Raw genomic sequence first — 22097 nt, 5'->3', positions numbered from 1 at the left:
CATTTAGGACTGCTAAATTACATTAGCTTTTACACCTGTGTGGCTTCTTAATTGCTTTTGCTTAGTCATAGTGACTCTCACATACATGTTTTATTTCTTCTACTGTATATCCCATGTTGCATTTTCCTTAACAGAGATGGCCTTTGATGATTCTGGCTTGTTCAATAAGGACACAGATGATCGTCTGAATTACAAGTACCGGATGAAGGTGGCCGCAAGGAAGCACAGTATGTCAACTTCATCTCAGGTGGATGCGACGGTCAGGAGCACCTGTTATCAGCTCAGGCTGATACGCCAGCTGTGTCCCTACCTGGGCCGGGGGGACCTTGAAACGGTAGTACACGCTCTGGTAACCTCTCGTTTGGACTTCTGCAATGCACTCCTCATGGGGCAACCCTTGTACCATACACGGAAGCTGCAATTGGTGCAGAATATGGCGGCAAGACTGGTCACTAATACACCTAGGACCAGTCACATAACACCGGTCCTTAAAGACCTTCACTGGCTGCCTATTCGCTTCCGGGCGCAATACAAGGTGTTGGTTATTACCTATAAAGCCCTAAATGGCTTGGGCCCAGGGTACTTGGAGGACTGCCTCTCTCCGTACAATCCGCCCCGCACTCTCAGATCAAATGGGAAGCAACTGTTAAGAGTTCCGGAGGTCAGATTAGCTAATACCACCAGGAGGGCCTTCTCTACCTCTGGAACTCGCTTCCTGATGAGCTCCGCTCGGCCACCTCACTGAACCAATTTAAGAAGGGGTTAAAAACACACCTTTTCGAGCAGGCATACCCCTGACCCCTGACTCCTGATTCCCGATGTGCTCTCCCCACTCGTCAGCATTGTTGAGCTGGCATGAGATGTGGTTTTATTGTTGTAATTTGTATTTATGATGTTTGTATTCTGATGGTTTTTTTTTAAATACTGTATATGTATATGGTGTTAACCGCTTTGATTTTTAGAAAAGCGGTATATAAATAAATCTTTTATTTATTTATTTATTTATTTATTTATCCCATGCCTCGTTCAGGAAGTGCCAAAGGCAGTGGCAGGGCCAAGGGCAGCAGTCCTTTCAACAAGACCATCCATACCAGCACCAAGAGACCCAGAGGCAGCGCTACCCTTCCCAGTCTTCCTCTTCTTCTGGCTGACGCCAGGCCCTGGCTCGATACTGCAAGAACCACAGGCAGGATACTGACCAGGGCAAGAAGAGGTCCTGAAGGGTTCCCGCGTGCTTCGTCTCTTCTTCTTTTCCCTCCTTCCTGGATAGACTTAGGCCCTTCTATAACACCTGGGCCTCTATCACTACCGACTTGTGGGCCTTAGACATCATCTGTAGGGGTTATGCCCACGAGTTTGAAGAGCTCCCTCCAACCGGAGCTGTGGTTTCCACCCCCCTCTCAGACACCCTTCTCAACAAAGTACGCACTCTTTTGCGTAAGGGCGCCATATCGCCCGTTGAAGACAAAGACATCCTGAGAAGCTTCTTTTCTAGATATTTCACAGTACCTAAGGCCGATGGTGGCATTTGACCAATCCTAGACCTTCAATCCCTCAATGACTTTTTGTTATATCGTCGGTTCCGTATGGTAACCCTTGCTTCCATCCTTCCCTTACTTCATCGGGGTCTTTAGTTCGCGGCCATCGATTTGAAGGACGCTTACTTTCATGTGGGGATCCAGGAAGGTCACAGAAGATTCCTCTCCTTCGCTGTTGGGCCCGACATCTACCACTACAACGGCCTTCCCTTTGGCCTCTCCACGGCTCCACGAATATTCACAAAGTGCATGGCACCGATTGTGGCGTTCCTTCATCAACACGGCATCAGGAACTTCCCTTACCTGGACAACTGGCTCCTCGCAGCCCCCTTGGAGGAAGAGCTCCAAAAAGATGTCGAATTCACCCTGGTGTTCCTCTCAACCCTGGGGCTTCTGGTGAATCTGGAGAAATCCCATCTCACCCCGTCCAGGCGAACAAAGTTCATAGGCACCATCCTCGACTCCAAAGACTACGTCGCCTATCTTCCTCCAGACCGTTTCCATTCCCTTTGCTCAGCTGTCAGATCCAGCCTCAAGCACAGACGACTGAAGGCCAGGGATGTCCAGATAGCCCTAGAACACATGGCTTCAACAACGTTCGTCACCCCATGGGCAAGGCTTCGTTTCCAACCGCTTCAGCTGTGGTTCCTGCCAGTCTTTGATGCCATGGAGGACCAGCCTTCCAAGTGGCTCACCATCCCGAGGCCCGTCACCCACTCTCTTCAAGGGTGGCTCGACTCCCACAACGTCTGCGCCGGCATGCCTTTTTCGCTGCCTCAGCCCCAGGTCACCCTCACCACGGATGCTTCAATGGAAGGCTGGGGGGCCCACACGCTCGGTCTGAGATGTTGGTGGTGGAAAAGGCCTTGAGAGCGTTGGAATCCAGCCTCTCCAACACGGTAGTCCAGCTAAAGACAGACAACGCCACTGTCATGTACTACGTCAACAAACAAGGGGGCACGAAGTCCCAAACCCTCCTGGACATCACCCTCCGGATCTGGGACTGGTGCATCCCGAGGCACGTTCTCCTTCAGGCGATCCACTTGCCTGGAGAATAAAACGACTTGGCAGACCAGTTCAGCAGGTTCTCTATCGGCTGCCACGAGTGGAGGCTCCATCCCAAGACGGTCAGCGACCTCTTCAGTCTGTGGGGAACTCCCCGGATCGACCTCTTTGCGACCGCTTGCAACAGCCACTGTCTCCAGTTCTGCTCCCAGACGCGAGACGAGAACTCCCTAGGAGACGTGTTTGGCTTCACTTGGTCAGGAGAGATACTCTACGCCACTGATGGTGAACCTTTTTGAGGCCGAGTGCCCAAACTGCAACCCAAAACCCACTTATTTATTGCAAAGTGCCATGTCCCTCTGGCTTTCTAGTAACAAATTCTGGCAAACTCTGTGCTGGGGGGATGGTACATGTGCCCACAGAGAGGGCTCTGAGTGCCACCTCTGGCACCCGTGCCATAGGTTTGCCATCACTGCTCTACACCTTTCCTCCATTCCCACTGAGCACCAGGGTGGTGTCCAAGATGACAGTGGACCGCTTGAATGCCATCCTGATCACTCTGTGGTGGCCGAGACAGCCGTGGTTCCCGTCCCTGCTTCACCTCTCCAAGAAAGAGTTTCTCTGGATCGAGCTCCGTCCCGACCTCCTCACTCTCCAGAACGGCCGGGTCCGGCATACGGACATCAAGAATCTGCTGATGGTGGCCTGGAGGCTCTGTCCCTAGCCTCGCTCCCTCCTTCGGTACAGATGGTGATCCTGGCTGCCCAGAAACCGGCTACCCAGAAGTCTTACGCCTCCAAATGGAGGAAATTTCTGCACTTCCTCTCCGAGAGAGGCCTCTCTCCAACCCAGGTGAAGACTCTGGTGGTACTGGAGTTCCTCATGGCACTTCTGGATGCAGGGCTGTGCCTTACATCCATAAAGTGCTACCTTCTTGCCATCTGTTCTCATTTCCAGTTTGATGGCAAACCTTCATTTTTCAGGGACCCTCTTGTGAAAAGTTTCCTGAAAGGTTGCTCCAACCTTCACCCTCCGGTCTCGGTACTGGCACCGGCTTGGAGCCTGGATGCTGTGCTGTTGGCTCTGCAAGCCAAGCCCTTTGAACCTATGGCCACAATGGACTTGAGACTAGTGACTTAGAAGACTGTCTTCCTGGTGGCCATTACCTCTGCCCGCCGTGCGGGCGAACTTTGTGCCTTACGGAAGGACCAACCTTTTCTTAGGTTCCATAAGGACAAGGTGGTACTCCGTACCGACATTACCTTCCTGCCTAAGGTGGTGTTGGCTTTCCACATGTGCCAGGACATTGTTCTGCCTACCCTGGCTTTGAACCCGACCAATGAGGTCGAACACAGTCTCCACGCCTTGGACATTTGGAGGGCCCTGGCCTTCTACTTGGACAGGACTGCGGGTTTGAGACGTTTTTCAGTGCTACTTGTAACCGAAAAAAGGACTGCCTGTGTCTGCGCAGAGGCTTTCCAAATGGGTGGCTGGTACCATCCACCTCTGCTATGAACTGTTGGGCAGGCCGCTTCCAGCCTGGGTGGGGTCCCATGCAACTAGGGTGGTAGCGACATCCTCCGCCTTTCTCTCAGGGGTCCCCTTGGAGGATGTCTGCAAAACTGCTGTTTGGTCCCAGCCATTGACTTTCATAAACCATTACAGGTTGGACACCAGGGCGAAAAGGGACACAGCCTTTGGGACGACAGTGTTGGTGTCAGGGTTACATTGATTGCACTGCTTTCCAATGTTCTGAATTGTTTACATGTTCTAAATGAATGTATTTTGGCCAAACGGCTGGGTTTACAACATTCATGGTTTACATAAGTCTTGCATGACTTTATGCTTGTTTTTCTCTCATGGTTCAATATCAAGTTACTGTTATTTATTGACCTACTAATGAAAGGTCTTTCAGACCTAATGTTACTGTATGTACCTAACATGGTACAGCTTAAGCGCTGTCATATATGTACCAAAAAAGATGGACACAGTTTTTTTTGGGTTCAAAGCTTTATTGTGCAAAATAAATGCACTTTGTTTGAACCTTACTTGGGTCTCATGACACTCTCTCTGCCGCTGACCTAAGCTTGTCAGTCTAAACCCATTTGTATGATTCACAGAGACCACGAAGTAAGAGGACAGGTTGCCTTCCTGTAATGGTATTTCTTCGAGTGGTCATCTGCAAATACATACAAATCCTGCCCGTCCTCTCCTCAGTGTCCTGCTCTTCATTGGCTCATTCTCATGTCGCTCACACGGCGTCAATTTCGCAACTGGGAAAAGAGCGGAAAACCAGGGGCTTTTTAAGGGATGGACGGAGCTACCGCCAAAAAGTTGCTAAAAGTTGCAAAGTTAACTTTGCCCAGTGATTCCAGAAGTTTCTGAGCAGCACTGCGCAGGCGCAGTACAACCCATTTGTATGTATTCGCAGATGACCACTCGAAGAAATACCGTTACGGGTAAGCAACTTGTCCTTCCCTGGGTGCCCTTGATATGGAGGGAAGTGGACCTGCAGCAGAGTCCTGTGAGAAACCTTGGCTACGTCCGTTGTGCCGTAAACCAGGGATCAGCCACTTTTTAAGACAGAGTCAGTGGGGGAGGCAAGGAGGGAGAGCCATGGCCACCCTCCTTTCTCCGTCCATGAGGCTGCCCTGCTGGGCCCTGAGCATCATGGGACCCGCCACGGCTGGACAGAGGGGCATTTGGGGAGGGGCTTGAGACCCCTCTGGGGCCTAAGAGAAGAAGTCGAAGGGTGAGCCACAGAGAGGGCACCAGGAACACAATGGCTGGCAGGCAGGCAAAGAGAAAGGAAGAGTTCCTCAGCCTGCTGTGCCTGCGGATCCCTTGCTCCCTTGCCCTGGCATGGAGGAAGCCATTCTTACCCACCCACCTTGCCAGGTGGTGTGCTTCTCTCTCACGGCCATGGCCTCTCTGTCCAGAGACCAGGCTGACCAGCAGCCAGGTGCCCCACTGCCCCAGACCCACCTGCACCCTGGCACCATAGTTTCTGCCTTTGCACATGGGCCGGGGTCAGGAGACTACCTGCACCCAGCTGTAGGTCACCTGCTGCCCACCTGTAGAGCTCAACTGACCTTGGGAATGAGATACTGTCTGAAGATCGTGTCCTTGGTCACGGCGTGCGGCACGTTCAGTGGCACCAGGGCCAGGGACCGGTGGACCTCGTGGATCACGGCGTCCGTGTACGGCATCTGGCTGAGATCTGCCAAGCATGGGCTTTGTGATGGGCCAATCACCCGGTCAATTTCTTGGCAAACCCTCTCTGGAGCAAAACGGACAGTGTCACCCAGGCCTCCTCTCAAGGGGAGCTCTGAAGCCGGGGCAGGAGATCCCCTGTGGCCCCCTGGGGACACCAGCTGTTCTTGGAGGGGGGGATGGTCCACTTTCAGGTCAAGGTGGACATCTCATGGCAGGCCCTCCACCTTTGCCTCGGAAACAAACAAGAGCCCCGTGGGCCCCAAGGGAAGCTGGCCTTCCACACAGCCCCCCACTCCCTCGAATGGCAGAGGCTGCCGCTATCACTGCTTCTTCAACCTCAAATCAAGGAGGAGGCCAATGGGGGACCATGGCTGCTCTGAGGGGCTGGGGGCTGGTTGAGGGGCTGCAAAGGACCCTGCCTGGGGCACCTCTGTGTGGTTTGGTCCCCCTTTGGCCACCCTGGCTGGGCCCTCTGGAGCCCCCAAGGCTCATCCGCTGGCCAAGGAGCTGCTGACTGCCCTCGGCAGAGGGAAATGAGACCCACTCTAGAGCCGCAAGGGCCCGGGCTGTCATTTGGGCTGTGCTCCTGCTTGCACAGCACCCACCTTGCACCTCCGGGTATTTCATGAGGGCCAGCAGGGCATACATGAGGACGAGGCTGGTAGACTCTGCTCCCGCCACAAAGAAGTCCAGCGTGCTTCTCTCCAAACTCTGGAGGCTGAAGACGGACTGGCTATTCTGCTTCTCCTGCAGGAAGGTCAGAGAGAGGATGGAGGAGGAGGAGGAGGAGGCAAAAGAAATGTCATCTTTTGTGACAGCACCATATTGTCTCTCTCACACAGATACCCATACAACAGCCATAGCCATAGCATTTACATTTCTATACCTCTTATCAGTGCACTTAAGCACTCCCTAAGCGGTTTGCAGTCTGTAAGCCAATTGTCCCCAACTAGCTGGTGCTCATCTGACCAACCTCCAAAAGGATGGGAGGCTGAGTGGACCGTGGAGCCTTCCTCTGGGATTGGACTCACAACCTTGTGGCTGCAGGACTGGCTAATAATAATAATAATAATAATAATAATAATAATAATTTTATATCCCTCTCTCCGGTTGGATCAAGGTGGCTTCCAGTAAGAATAAAATACAATACAGAAAACAATAAAAGAACCAACAAAACCTGTTATCCCTCCCTCCAACCTAAATAATAGCCAATAATCAAATAACAGAAGGCAATGGGAGTCCTGGGATCCATATTAGCGGGGGCTAAGTAAATTAATCAGGAAAGCCAACCAGGGAAGGTTTGTTTTTAGCCCTGCACCCCCAGGGCTCCGCCGTGAAGATCTCCCCTTCTCCTCTCCAGGAGCTCCCTTGGCAACCAAGGGGTCTGGCTCTTTTGTGGTGTCAAGGAGAGCAGAGCCCTTTGCCTGAAAGTGGCACCTGGCATCCTTCTGGGTGGCACCCAGTGGGCCATACAAGCGACAAACCAAGGCTCAGGCTGAAGCCCCACATCCAGTCGTTGGAGCAGCGGTTCTCAGCCCGTGGGCCCTGACCCCTTTGAGGGTGGAATGGCCCTTTCATAGGGGTCGCCTAAGACCATCAGAAAACACATATTTCCAGTGGTCTTAGGAACTTGGACACCGCAGTTGTATGGTTGGGGGTCACCACAACATGAGGGACTGTATGAAACAATCATGGCATTAGGAAGGTTGAGATCCACTGCATTTGAGGGATGGAAACCACAATGGCACAAACAGGGCAAGACAGAGGCCTGGCACAGAATAATGGGGGTGGGCTTCTTACAAAGCATCAGCCTTTATGGGGCGGGGGCGGCATAAAGTCTTTCCCCATTGAGCAAGGATGGGGAGGGAGGCTTCCCTGAGGCCAGGAGACCCTCCTCAGCTCTTTGGGTGGAAGGACGGGGGGGGGGGGGGGGGAGTCAAAGACTCTCTCTCTGTGAGATACACAACTACCAAAACAGTGATCCACAACAACTTCTTGAAATAGCAATTGAAGTTTATTGTAAGAGCAAGCAGATGTAGCTAGACACGCGTTTCTGCAGAATCTGAAACCCAAGCCTCTGTGTAGCCAAACTAATTCCCTAGCCCCCACCCTTTTTTCCTGCACACCTCCCCCCCCCCCCCCCCGGGCAGGTCCATGAGAACCCAGGCAGGGCCTTGAGCAATTGCTAACATCTGCCCAGGCCTTTATCTCTTAGCATCCCAATCCCCAAGCAGGCCCCAAAACCTAGCAAGCAAGCAAGCAAGCAGCACCAACTATCCACTACACTACCTCCCCCCCCCCCCATTCTACTCAATAGACAGAACTACAGCTAAAGCAATTATTAATATCAAACTAAGCAGTGAATAAATGAACTGAGAAGGTTTGAGTGTTAATTGACTTTGGAGTTTTGACACTCTCACACAGACAGACAACTGCCCCCTCCCCAGACACACTTTGGGGTTCTCCTTTGGGGGAGTCCAGGGTTACAGGTTAAACAGTGTTAAATTTAAAAACAATAACACGCTGATTAATGGTTGGTAGAACAAAGATCATGAATGCTATTTAGGAAACAATGGCCTTTCACTCTTGCAAGGTAACAGCAATATGAACAAACCTGGAAGGGCAATTTTATAGAGGGAAAAACCAAGACTGCAGAGGCCCACATCACCTTAACCAGGATTGATGGCAGAGAGCCAGAGCCAGAGACCTTTACTTCTGGGGTAACAAATGGTGAGGGTAAGAGAAATCATAAATAATATATTATAACACAATTGGCTCTTGTGTTGACAGCCATGGATTTAAACATAGGCAGATGGCAAGCCCCGTTGCTTTGGATGGGTGCCCAAAACATGTGCAATGGGACTCGAGGTCCCGCATTTTCCCTTATCCACGCAGGACCTGATCCCCGCAGATACAAAGGGCAGACTATATAAATCACAAAAGTCCACTAAACTAACCAGCTGGACATCAGACAAGGAGACACCGGCCATCCTTCCTGTCATAAAATACCCCGAAAGTCCTGAGAAGGCCTTGATGAGAGGGGTGTTGGTGCCCATCATCTGCCCATTGGACAATGCTGTCCTTTCCCTGCCTGGACGTCCTGGTCAACCAGGAAGGGGCTCCGGGGAAACAGGCAAACAGGCAGGGGCCCTGGCGTGCCCCACCTCTTTCAATGGGGACCCCCTTGTGAAGCCCAACAGCCCCTTGCCCTCCTGGGCAGCCATGGGAGGAGATGGCGGGCGAAGGGGCTTGGTGGCGAGGGGCCGCCACCTGTCCATGGGCCCCAAGAGAGAGTGGAGCTCCTGGCTGAACTGACCCCACTGCGCCCCCTTTCCCTGGAGCCATATTGGGGCTCCGGTGGGCCCTGCCTGGGCCGCAGTGCTGCCTTCCACGGGGGGGGGGGGAGGCCTGGCTGTGTGGGGCTGCTTCTGCCCCCTGGGTCCCCTCAACACTTTTTTTGTGGCCCAGCTGTGCAGAAAAAGTAGCCCCTTCTCCTTAAATCTCGGTTGCTGTGCTTCTTGTTTCATGGCCAAATCACACTCCTGGAAGCCATCTGGGACCACCAAGTTCCTTACTTTAAAGGGGAAGATGGGGGGGGCAGCATGGCAGCCAGGAATGGGATGCAGGTCTTGGGGGGCATGCAACCTCCCTCTCCTGCCCTGTTAGTATATCTTTGCCCCAGGCTGTGTAAAGTGTCCTAAGGGCATGCAATGGGTTAGAATCAGAGAATCATAGAATCACAAAGTTGGAAGAGACCCCAAGAAGGGCCCTGATCCAATCCAACCCCCTTCTTCTGCCATGCAAGAACTCTCAATCAAAACACCTTGACAGATGACCATCCAGTCTTTGTTTCAAGACCTCCAAGGAAGGAGACTCCATTACACTCCGAGGAAGGAGTGTGTTCCACTGTCAAACAGCTTAGGAAGTGCCTCCTAATGATTAGAATCATAGAATCATAGAGTTGGAAGAGACCCCAAAAAGGGCCATCCAGTCCAGCCCCCTTCTTCTGCCATGCAGGAACTCGCAATCAAAGCATACCCAACAGATGGCCTCCAAAGAAGGAAAGTGCACCATCCTCTAAAGGAGTGTGTTCTACTGTCAAACAGCTCTTAATGTCAGGAAGCTACTTCTAATGTTAAGCAGGAATCTCTTTTCCAGCAGCTTGCATCCATTGCTCCATTGCATACTATTCTCTGGAGCAGCAGAAAACAAGCTTGCTCCCTCCTCGATATGGCATCCCTTCAAATACATAAAGCGGGCTATCATGTCACCTCTTAACCTTCTCTTCTCCAGGCTTAGGGTTGCCATAACTGTCAACCTCCAAACTGGGACAAATGTTTAAAAAAGTAGGACAAATGTAGGATAAAATTTACCCCCCCCCCCAAATGTAGGACATATTTTTGGAACGGAGGACACACAAATTTTTTTTAATAATTTAAAAAAGCATTAATACAAACACATGTTTCTTAGGCATGCTCAAAATAGAGGACATTTTGGCATTATTCCTAGACAGATGCCAGAAATGTACTTCCCTTTCTGGCCAAACAACCTCCCCCCCCCCAATTTCAAAACACAACAGCGCATTTGGGCATTTCACATGGCTTTATTGAACATGGCCTCTTGCATATTTCAGAGGCTTACTGCATAACCAAACCCTTTGGGTTTGACACTTAACATGGGTTCACATGGCTATGCGTATTTAACATGTGGATTTGCCCTCGGTTTCAACTGTACTCCTCAGAAGTGTGTACTTGGTCAAGGGACTTTGGTTTTTCTTTACTGCGCATGAGTTTGTAAAAATTAGAGCAACTTACATTGGCCGTGCCTCAGAGGCTGGCTGATATCAATATCATCATCATCATTATCATCACCATCATCATTATCATCATCACTATCATTGTTAAAACAAGGCAGACCTGTTAGAATTAAAAGCACCAAAAATACACAGAAACGCACTTTGGAAAAAAAAACTTAGGAAATGGGCACCCACCTCTTCCTCCTCCACCTCCTCCTCCTCCTCTTCCTCCTGCTACACTTCCTCCTCCTCCTCCTCCTCTTCTTCCTCCTCCTGCTACTCTTCCTTGTCCTCCTCCACTTCCTCCTCCTGCTTCTCTTCCTCCCTCTTCCTCCTTCTGCTACTCTTCTTCCTCCTCCTCCTGCTACTCTTCCTCCCTTTTTTCCTCCTCCTCCTGCTACTCTTCCTCCCTCTTCCTCCTCCTCCTCCTGCTACTCTTCCTCCTCATCCTCCTGCTACTCTTCCTCCCTCTTCCTCCCCCTCCTCCTGCTACTCTTCCTCCCTCTTCTCCTGCTACTCTTCCTCCTCCACCTCCCCCTCCTCCTGCTACTCTTCCTCCCTCTTCCTCCTCCTCCTCCTGCTATTCGTCCTCCTCCTCCTGCTGCTACTCTTCCTCCCTCTTCCTCCTCCTCTTCTTCCTCCTCCTCCTCCTGCTACTCTTCCTCCTTCTTCCTCCTCCTGCTACTCTTCCTCCTCTTCTTTCTCCTCTTCTTCTTCCTCCTCTTCCTCCTGCTACTCTTCTTCCTCCTCCTCCCCCCTTCCTCCTCCTCCTCCGCTGGCTGCTGCTGCCTCGCCGGCCTTGGGCCGGCCCATGTGAGCACCAGAGGAGGAGCTCCTCCTCTTGAGGCTGGCTGCCCAATGGGGGCAGACTGGAGCTACAAGAGCTCTGCCCCTCGCCAACAGCCATCGGCCAGCCAGCCTCAGGAGGAGGAACTCCTCCGGTTTAGCCCTGCGTGAGGCCCTGCAAGAGTGCGCAGGGCAAGCGGAAGTGCCGCTACACGCTGTTGTTGCCACGCCACGTGCCGCGGTAAGACCATGGTGGTGGTGCTCACAGCGGCGGCATTGCGCGGTGCAGCGGTCGCAGCAGCACGTGTGCGGCGAGCAGCACAACAGCTGCATGGAGCGGCAGTCGCATCAGCTGTCATTGCCACCCACAGCGGCAGCTGACCTGGGGCAAACCCGGGTCACTGAAGGAACCAGGACGGGATGACCCCGCCCAGTTCAAAAGCGGGATTGTCCCACCCCCAGGCGGGATATGGCAACCCTATCCAGGCTAAACATCCCCAGCTCACTAAGCCGTTCCTCATAGGGCCTCATGGTTTTGTAGCCCTTCACCTTTTCATAGAATCATAGAGTTGGAAGAGACCGCAAGGGCCCTGATCCAGTCCAACCCCATTCTGCCATGCAGGAAATCCAAATCAAAGCATCCCCAGCAGATGGCAATCGAGCCTCTGCTTAAAGACCTCCAAGGAGGGAGACTCCATTGCACTCTGAGGAAGGAGTGTGTTCCACTGTCGAACAGCCCTTACTCTCAGGAAATTCTTCCTAATGTTGAGGTGGAATCTCTTTTCCTGGACCTTGCATTCATTGTTCTGGGTCCTGTTCTCTGGAGCAGCAGAAAACAAGCTTGCTCCCTGCTCAATATGACATCCTTTAAAATATTTAAACAGGGCTATCCTATCACCTCTTAACCTTCTCTTCTCCAGGCTAAACATCCCCAGCTCCCTGAGTCTTTCCTCATAGGGCAAGGTTTCCAGACCCTTCACCATTTTAGTCGTCCTCCTTTGGACACATGGCTCCAGTTTCTCAATGTCCTTTTTGAATTATGGTGCCCAGAACTGGACACAGGATTATTCCAGGTGGGGCCTGACCAGAGCAGAATACAGTGGCACTATTACTTCTCTCGATCTAAACTCTGTACTTTTATTGATGCAGCCTAAAATTGCATTGGCCTTTTTAGCTGCCGCATCGCACTGTTGACTCATGTTCAACTTGTGGTCTCCTTGGACTCCCAGATCCCTTTCACACGTAGTTTCATTCAGCCAGGTGTCCCTCATCCTATATCTGTGCATTTCATTTTGTTGGCCCTCTTCTGGACATGCTGGATTATTTCAGGTGAGGACTGACCAAGGCACAACAGTGGCATATGGCTTCATCAGATGGGATTTGTAGTCCTGCTGGAGATCTACCTGGTCAGAGCCAGAGAGGCCTTGTTCCTTAGGCCTTTGTAAAACTTTCCCCTCTGAAGCATCTGGGAGGCTCTCGCCCACCTGTGACATAGACCGCCATTAAAATGTAGCTGTACCTCCTCTCCATTTAACCCTTTGTTACCTGGAAAGAAGGACCTGACCGAGGGAGGGACTCCCCTTGAGCACACCTTTGCACAAGACTCTGCACAACACAACCACAATACAACCACCTGCTGGAAAGTGTTGATAAGAGAGGCTCCCACAATGGAGGGCCCCCAGCATGGCTGCGCACATGGCCCCACGGCCCCACGCAATGCTCCAAACGTAGCTGCGTGTCCTCCCTGTGGGGCCAAGGGATCTGCGACTGCCTTTGTAGAGGCCCCCAGAGAGGCTGCCCCATCCCCTTCCATCCCCTCCATCTTTACCTGCTCCATCTTGAGGAGGAAGGCGTCAATGAAGCCCTGAGGGGCCTCTGGATGTGGGACCTCCTTCTTCACCCTCCTTGAGATGAAGTGCCTCAGTTCGCTGGTATTCCTAAATATTGTCTGGTGAGACCCTGGAAGGTAATCCAGGACCGATGGGAAAACGTTGTATAGCTGGGGTGGGGGTGGGGGTGGGGAAGAGAGAGACAAGGAGAAGCTTGTGAGTACCTGGGCCTCAGGTGCACGGCTGTGCATGCGTCATTCCCTGCCCTTGGTTTTCCTTTCGTTCCCACGGTCCCTCTTTTCCTAGCAAAGACCACTTTCGGGTGAACCATCACAACCCACCATTGGCTGAAGACCCCCTTCTCTTGGTGGGGTCCAAAATGTGTTGGCCCCCTTTTTGATGGCTCACTAGCAGGACCCATTTGGGGCTCCCTTCCTGGGGTCTGGGGGCTTCCTGCAAAGAAGGCTCACAGACGGCTTTGGGGGCAGAGGTTGCCCATGAGAGAAAGCAGAGGCTGCCCAGTGCCATGAAGGGGGCAGCCGTAAGGGGCGTCAGTGGTGGCCTTCCCCTCCTCATATGGACGTGTCACCCCACCAAGAAGAGGGACACTGGCCTCCGCTGGCCCCACAACATGCAACACACACAGAGTGGGGGTCTTTCTCTGCTGCTGGACCCTGGGGAAAGTGGCCTCCAGTGTCTGGACAGCCTCCCTGCGGCCGCCAGCAAGGAGCTGTTAAAATATATTTCTAATTTGTATGGGAAATGTTCAGATGTGTCAATGGTTAACTAAAGTTTAAAATGGTTTCTGTCGAAGGCCAGAAAGCCTAGGCCTGGAAGAACAAGTCTTCAAGGACATTTGCTGAGACATAATATAAACAAATGTATTATTGTTATGGTCTTGTGTAGTATGGTGACTTCATGGGAAAGAGGTGTGTCCACTTGGTGGGAAGGTTGATCTTTTGAGAGAACAAAGACTGATGTCACATTCAAGCTTCTATCATGGACTCTGAAAGAGTATAGATGTATAGTAGCCTGCTGTAAAGTGTAAATAGCAACAAAGTCAATAAACCCTCATTTGAGTGAAAATCTGTGTGGAAGTTACTTTGTTCCTGAGTAGCTAAGAAGACTGCATCTGTTCCAGTTGGTACCAGTTCAAACCACCGGCAGCACGAGACATCAACCATCCCAAAGATCTTTTTCTCTAACAAGTGGTAGCAGAGGATGGTTGCCGAGATGGTTGCCAGGATGGTTTGCCTGAGGATGGTTCCCAAGATGGTCTTCTGGAGGGTCTGCTGTTGCTGATGTTCCTGTTCCACTGAGAGTCTGCTGTGGAGTTTTTCTTCCAGCTGTAAGTTTGCTCTGTGTTGTTCATCTGTCCTGTGCCAGGAGGCAAATGGGAAGATAACAGTGTTTGTTGGACATTCTGCTGGGACTCTTGGCTGTTTTGCCGTTTGCTTTGAGTCATGGAGGCAGCAGTAAGATTTCCCAAGCTAAACAACAATTACAGCTCTTGGGCTGTTTACACAGAAGCGCTGTTGGTCCGTGAGGGTCTCTGGCGTGTGGTGGAACAAGGTCCTACTGATGCTACACGTGCTGATGATTCGAGGGCACAAGCTACAATTTTACTCACTGTTGAGCCTAACCAGATTAATCATGTGAGGCTTAAGACTAGTGCTAAAGCTGTCTGGGATACTCTGAAGAATGTGCATGAAAATAGCACTGCCTTGTCCAGCATGCTCTGTTGCAAAAGGTTATATGCATCCAAGATGCAAAATAACCAGGATCCTGAGAAGCATTTAGAGGAAATGCACGACCTGTTTGCACAAGTGCAGCTGAGAGGTGTCACCTTGCCTGAGGAGCAAAAGGCGTACATCTTGCTTGGGAGTTTGTCCCAAGACTATGAGCACATCTTGCATAGTTTTCAAGGGATGGCTGAAGACCAGATGACTGCTGAGTTGGTGTCTGCGCGCGTCTTGGAAGAGAGCCAGCGACGGAAGTCTGAAGGGCTCCAGAGGCAGCAGCGACAGATACCAAAGGTCTTCAACTCACCGGAGGTTGTGGAGAATGGCCAGCAGGAGAAGGCTGCAGTGTCCAAGTCTTGTTTTTATTGTAAGAAGCCAGGGCATGTCCAAAAGAACTGTTGGAAGTTTGCAGCATCAAAGAAGCAGGGAAAAGGTGCAAGTTCCAGGAGTGGAGCGGCAGTTGTGGCTGGGGACAATGATTGTAAAGCCCATCAAGCAGCCACAGTGAGTTCAGTCTGGATGCTGGATTCTGGGGCTTCTAACCATATGTGAAATGACAATAAGTTCCTGAAAACTAAGTCTGTGTCAAATGTTCAGTCTGTTGCAATCAAAGCACTCCCTGGAACAGTTGGCCATCTAGCCTCTGTTTAAAGACCTCTAAGGAAGGAGACTCCACTACACTCTGGGTAAGGAGTGTCTTCCACTGTCGAACAGCCCTGACTCTCAGGAAGTTCCTCCTAATGTTGAGCTGGAATCTCTTTTCCTGGAGCTTGCATCCATTGCTCCATTGTCTCTTATTCTCTAGAGCAGCAGAAAACAAACTCCCTCCCTCCTCAAGATGGCTCCTTTTCATCTTGGAGAGAAGTGACCACTGGGGTGTCCAGTGGGGCTCAGTCCTGGGCCCAGTGCTATTCAACATCTTTATCATCAAAATTCAAAATGACCTGAATAGACTAGAAAGCTGGGCCAAAGCTAACAAAATGAAATTCAACATGGAGAAATGTAAGGTACTGCACTTAGGGCAGAAAAATAAAATGCACAGATATAGGATTATGGGGGACATCTGGCTGAACGAGAGACTTATTCATGTGAAAGGGATCTGGGAGTCCAAGGAGACTATAATCATAGAATCATAGAATCATAGAATCATAGAATCATAGAGTTGGAAGAGACCACTAGGGCCATCCAGTCCAACCCCCTGCCATGCAGGAAATCCAATTCAAAGCATCCCTGACAGATGGCCATCCAGCCTCTGTTTAAAGACCTCCAAGGAAGGAGACTCTATCACCCTCCGAGGGAGTGCATTCCACTGTCGAACAGCCCTTACTGTCAGGAAGTTCCTCCTAATGTTCAGGTGGAATCTCTTTTCCTGTAGCTTGCATCCATTGTTCCGGGTCCTGTTCTCTGGAGCAGCAGAAAACAAGCTTGCTCCCTCCTCAATATGACATCCTTTCAAATATTTAAACAGGGCTATCATATCACCTCTTAACCTTCTTTTCTCCAGGCTAAACATCCCCAGCTCCCTAAGTCGTTCCTCATAGGGCATGGTTTCCAGACCCTTCACCATTTTTGTCGCCCTCCTTTGGACACGCTCCAGTTTCTCAATGTCCTTTCTGAATTGTGGTGCCCAGAACTGGACACAGTATTCCAGGTGGGGCCTGACCAAAGCAGAATACAGTGGCACTATTACTTCTCTTGATCTAGACACTATACTTCTATTGATGCAGCCTAAAATAGCATTGGCCTTTTTAGCTGCCGCATCACACTGTTGACTCATGTTCAACTTGTGGTCTACTTGGACTCCTAGATCCCTTTCACACGTAGTTTCATTCAGCCAGGTGTCACCCATCCTATATCTGTGCATTTTATTTTTCCGCCCTAAGTGCAATACCTTACATTTCTCTGTGTTGAATTTCATTTTGTTAGCTTTGGCCCAGCTTTCTAGTCTATTCAGGTCATTTTGAATCTTGATCCTGTCCTCTGGGGTATTAGCTATTCCCCCTAATTTGGTGTCATCTGCAAATTTGATAAGTATGCTCCCAATTCTGTCATCCAGGTCATTGATAAAGATGTTGAATAGCACTGGGCCCAGGACAGAGCCCTGTGGGACCCCACTGGTCACTTCTCTCCAGGCTGAAAAAGAGCCATTGCTGAGCACCCTTTGGGTTCGGCCGGTCAACCAATTACAGATCCATTTAACAATTCCTTTGTCTAGCCCACATTTTACAAGCTTCTTTGCAAGAATGTCATGGGGAACCTTGTCAAAGGCCTTACTGAAATCAAGATATACTATATCCACAGCATTCCCTTCATCTACCAAGCTGGTAATTTTGTCAAAGAAAGAGATTAGATTTGTCTGGCATGACTTGTTTCTCTGAAACCCATGTTGACTTTTTGTGATGATGGCATTGCCTTCTAGATGTTCAGAGACTCTCTGTTTAATGATCTGCTCCAGAATCTTTCCTGGGATTGAGGTCAGACTAACTGGAGGATCCTTGTTGGGATCCTCTTTCTTCCCCTTTTTGAAGATGGGGACAACGTTTGCCCTCCTCCAGTCTGCTGGGATCTCTCCTGTTCTCCAGGAGTTTTCAAAGATTATTGCCAATGGCTCCGATATTACATTTGCCAGTTCTTTTAATACCCTTGGATGGAGTTCATCTGGTCCCGGAGACTTAAATTCATTTAGATTAACAAGGTTTTCCTCTACTATCTCTTTACTTATTCTGTCCTCTGCTCCATTATCCTCAGGTTGAGCCCCTTTGCCTTTTCTGGGAAGACGGAGGCAAAGAAGGTGTTGAGTACTTCTGCCTTTTCTCTATCTCCTGTTAGCATTTTGCCATCTTCTCCATTCAGTGACCCTACCGTTTCCTTCTTCTTCCTTTTGCTGCGGACATATCCGAAAAAGCCCTTTTTATTGTTCTTAACCTCTCTAGCAAGCCTGAGTTCATTCTGCGCTTTAGCTTTTCTGACTTTACCCTACAAATGCCTGCTATTTCTTTGAATTCCTTTTTTGTGATTTCCCCCTTTTTCCATTTCTTATACATGTTCCGTTTCAAACTTAGCTCAGTTGAAAAAGTTGAACTTGAGTCAACAGTGCGATGTGGCAGCTAAAAAGGCCAATGCGATTTTAGGCTGCATCAATAAAAGTATAGTGACTAGTTCAAGGGAACTATTAGTGCCACTGTATTCTGCTTTGGTCAGGCCCCACCTGGAATATTGTGTCCAGTTCTGGACACCACAATTTAAAAAGGATGTTGAAAAAATGGAATGTGTCCAAAGGAGGGCAACTAAAATGGTGAAAGGTCTGGAAACCCTGTCCTATGAGGAACGATTTAAGGAGTTGGGGATGTTTAGCCTGGAGAAGAGAAGGTTAAGAGGTGATATGAATGCCCTGTTTAAATACTTGAAGGGACGTCAAATTGAGGAGGGAACAAGCTTGTTTTCTGCTGCTCCAGAGACTAGGACCCAGAGCAATGGATGAAAGGTCCAGGAAAAGAGATTCCAGCTCAACATTAGGAGGAACTTCCTGAGAGTCAGGGCTGTTTGACAGTGGAACACACTCCTTATTCAGAGTGTAGTGGAGTCTCCTTCCTTGGAGGTCTTTAAGCAGAGGCTGGATGGCCATCTGTTGGGGATGCTTTGATTGAGATTTCCTGCATGGCAGAATGGGGTTGGACTGGATGGCCCTTGTGGTCTCTTCCAATTCTATGATTCTGTGATTCTATATCCCTTCAAATATTTAAACAGGGCTATCATATCACCTCTTATCCTATATCCATTTCATATTTCCACCCTATGTGCAGCTGAATTTCACTTTGTTAGCTCATTGGGGGGCTGGATCTGTTCTCATTGCACCCCTTCTCCTGTGGCTTTTCCCACCTGGGCAGTGGGGGGCAACACCCTCCTGGCCCATAGACCCACCCACCCACTGACCTGTGGCTCCCCCCGTGGCATCCCCAGAACATGCCTTGGTCATGGTGGACGACTGGAGCCGGGCGTTCTCCTCCAGAAGGTGAAGGAACCTCAGGAACTCCTGGTCTTCATAATGAAAGCGGCTGCCGAAGGCGACTGCACAGAGGATGTTGGTGGTCACCTGGCTGAGAAGGAGCGAGGGGTCCAAGGGCCTTCCTGGCAGGGAGACAAAGCGGGAGCAGAGCAGCTGGAGGGCAGGGATGCCGAGGGCATGCCAAGTGACCCCCAGCCAAGAAGAGAGGGCCCTGGATGGTTGCTATGTCTTTGTGGGTCAGCTAGGCTGACCTGACAGCCCCCCTCCCTGTTGATGGGAGGCAGGGAAGGCCCCGGGGCATTGCCCCCTTGACTTGCCCCTCACCCACTGCTTTCCTGGAGGTCTCTCCACTGGGCAGGACTCAGAGCCTGGCCCCAGAGGCCATTGCCACGCGCTGGGTGGCCTTTGTGGGGCCATGCCTGGCGATGGGGTGGGGTGGATGTGGCTCTGAGGAGGGGTCCCCTTCTCTTGCTTGGAGGACCCTTCCCAAGCCCCCTTGCCCCAAGCATGGCAGCCACAGGGAGCCCTTTGCCCCAGTGCAACTGTTGCCCTGCCATGCAGCACTTGTGGCCAAAGGATTCCAGCGAGCCAGCCTTTTGGGATGGGGCCACCGGGCGCCTCCTCCATCCCCTTACCCTTCATGCTCCAGAGCCTCTCCACCAGGAACCTGGCCTCCTCCTGGATCCTCTCCTCCGTCCATTTCTCCAAATTGCGCAGCGTAGCAGTGGCAAACTGACGGAGCTGCCTCCATGTCTCCCCGTTGCTGAACCCGATGCCTGGGGCCAAGAGGAAGGAAGGCTGCTGGTGGCCATGAGCCCATGGAAGCCACAGCCATGTCCCACGCACACATGCCTCCCACTTGGCACTGTTGCCCCACAGCTGCTGCTGTCCCATGGATATCCTGGTCCCCCTCCACCCGCCTCCCACATTGCAAGGGCCCCATTGCTGGCCCAACTCAGGGAAGGGCCTGTGGAGAAAGAGCCCCAAAAGAGTATCTCTGTTTAAATGCTAGACCAGTGAAAACCAAGGCTGCTCCTGCTGCTGCTGCAATGCACTATGTTCCGACATAAGATGAAACCCGAAAAGAAAGAGACCCCCCCCTGGCCAAAATGCCAGAGCCTGGACCACACAAAGAACAACGTTTGGCTTCTGTTGGTCTGTTGCTGCAAACATGGAAAGAAGAAACCAGATGGGTCTGGCTGGCCAGTTTGGGCAACTGGTGACTTTCACCCCATGAGGACAAAACTGGAGCTACCAAGGATTTGGTAACCCAAGCCCAGGATTGCTTACAAGGGGAAAGATCTTTGTTTGAGAGACCCAAAGTGCACTGAGCGCATCCCAAATAAAGAGGCACAGGCCATGAGAAGTCAGCACTGCGCAAATGATTGCTCTGAACACCCTTCACTGGATGTCTAGCAGCGTTTACAGCAGACTTATTGGCAGGCATCAAAAAGCGCTTATGGCAGCACTGAACTTCAACAGGGAGAAATGTTAGGTACTCGACTTAGGGCGGAAAAATGAAATGCACAGATATAGGATTATGGGGGACACCTGGCTTAAGGAGACTTCTATGTCTGAAAGGGATCTAGGAGTCCAAGGAGACCACAAGTTGAACATGAGTCAACAGTGTCATGCGGCAGCTAACAAGGTCAATGCAATTTTAGGCTGCATCAGTAAAAATATAGTGTCTAAATCAAGAGAAGTAATAGTGCCACTATATTCTGCTTTGGTCAGGCCCCATCTGGAATACTGTGTCCAGTTCTGGGCACTACCATTAAAAAGGATGTGGAGAAACTGGAGCATGTACAAAGGCCACCAAAATGTTGGAAGTTCTGGGAAGCCATAAAGCCCTCTGAGGAGAGAATTAGGGAACTGGGGATGTTTAGCCTGGAGAAAAGAAGGTTTAAAGGTGACATGAAGCCCTGTTTAAATATTTGAAGGGATGTCATATTGAGGAGGGAGCAAGATGGTTTTCTGATGCTCCAGAGAACAGGACCCAATGGAGCAATGGATGCAAGCTGTTTGACAGAGGAACACACTCCCTTGAAAAACAGTGGAGTCTCTTTCTTTGGAGGTCTTTAAGCAGAGGCTGGATGGCCATCTGTCAATGGGGATGCTTTGATTGAGAGTTCCTGCATGGCAGAAGAAGGGGGCTGGCCTGGGTCAGGGCCCTTGGGTCCTCTTCTAACTCTAGGATTGTGAACTAGCAAAGATCCTAAAATGCAAAGATATACAACTGAGCACAAAAGTCAGAATCATGCAAACCATGGTATTCCCTATTCCAATGGATGGATGTGAGAGCTGGAGAGTCAAGAAAGAAGATAGGAAGAAAATCAATTCATTTGAGATGATGGGGGGCTGGAGAAGAGTGCTGAGGATCCTATGGACAACAGCCAAAAGGACAAACCAATGGGTCCTAGAGCAGCTCAAGCCAGAATCCTCCCTGGAAGAAGCCAAGATGACCAGACTGAGGCCATGGGAGCTCCCCTCTGGACTCTGCCCTGGGCCTGTCCCCCTCCTCCTCCATGGACCTTCTGGAGTCAAACCTGTCCCGCCGGCCATTTTGTCCAGGATGGGGGTCATTCCTCTGGTACCAAAGTCCTCCCCTCGGTCCAGCAGGGCCTCCCTGACCACCTCCTGCCCATAGAGCACCACAGCCCTCTGGGAGCCCAGGTGGACGGTGAACACCGGCCCGAAAGTCCGGCTGAGCTGCAAAGGGGGAAACACAGCGGGGAGGGCAGGGGTCAGTGGATGGAGAGACGGATGGATGGCTGGGAACTGCTCACAGGCACCAGATGTGCAGGACCCCCAGCTGCCTGCACTTTCTCTAGGGCAACGAGGAGGACATTGCTCCAGCCATACCCAGCCATTTCATGTGGGTTGGGGGTGAGGGGTATATAGGCAGCCCCTCCATCCCCTCTCCTTCCCACGATGGTCCGCTGGGCCTTCAGGAATTTCCCACCCTCAGGCTTCCTGGGCCCCCTCCCCAAACCCACCCACAGCAAACATTCTCCCCCCCCCCCCAGTTTGGCATGTGCGACCCCCTCCCAGCCCTTGCAGCCTTGCATCCCCACTCAAGCTGATCCTTTGCCTTTTCCTCCCTTATGGCTTTTCCAAGGGAAAGGAGGGAGGAAGAAGGGAATGAAAGGCAGGCTATAAAAGGAAGGAAGGGAGGGAGGG

General features: G+C 51.1%; 1 protein-coding gene across 1 annotated transcript in view; it reads right to left on the bottom strand.

Moving 5' to 3' along the window:
- Positions 1–22097, bottom strand: part of LOC149272803 (cytochrome P450 2H1-like) — a 28421-nt gene that overhangs the window by 3924 nt on the left and 2400 nt on the right. Inside the window, exons 3-8 of the mRNA XM_089506715.1 lie at positions 21464–21626; positions 19553–19693; positions 18879–19039; positions 13169–13339; positions 6365–6506; positions 5636–5823 (exon numbers count right to left, since the gene is read on the bottom strand). Of these exons, the coding sequence (XP_089362841.1) occupies positions 5636–5823; positions 6365–6506; positions 13169–13339; positions 18879–19039; positions 19553–19693; positions 21464–21626 (966 nt within the window). The remainder of the gene's footprint in view (positions 1–5635; positions 5824–6364; positions 6507–13168; positions 13340–18878; positions 19040–19552; positions 19694–21463; positions 21627–22097) is intronic.

Source organism: Sceloporus occidentalis, unplaced genomic scaffold (assembly GCF_023333645.1).
Source record: "Sceloporus occidentalis isolate IW3139 unplaced genomic scaffold, rSceOcc1.0.p SCAF_417, whole genome shotgun sequence".
NCBI classification, from domain to species: Eukaryota; Metazoa; Chordata; class Lepidosauria; order Squamata; family Phrynosomatidae; genus Sceloporus; species Sceloporus occidentalis.
The sequence above is the reverse complement of the archived record's forward strand: the minus strand, read 5'-3'. Positions and strand labels throughout refer to the sequence as shown.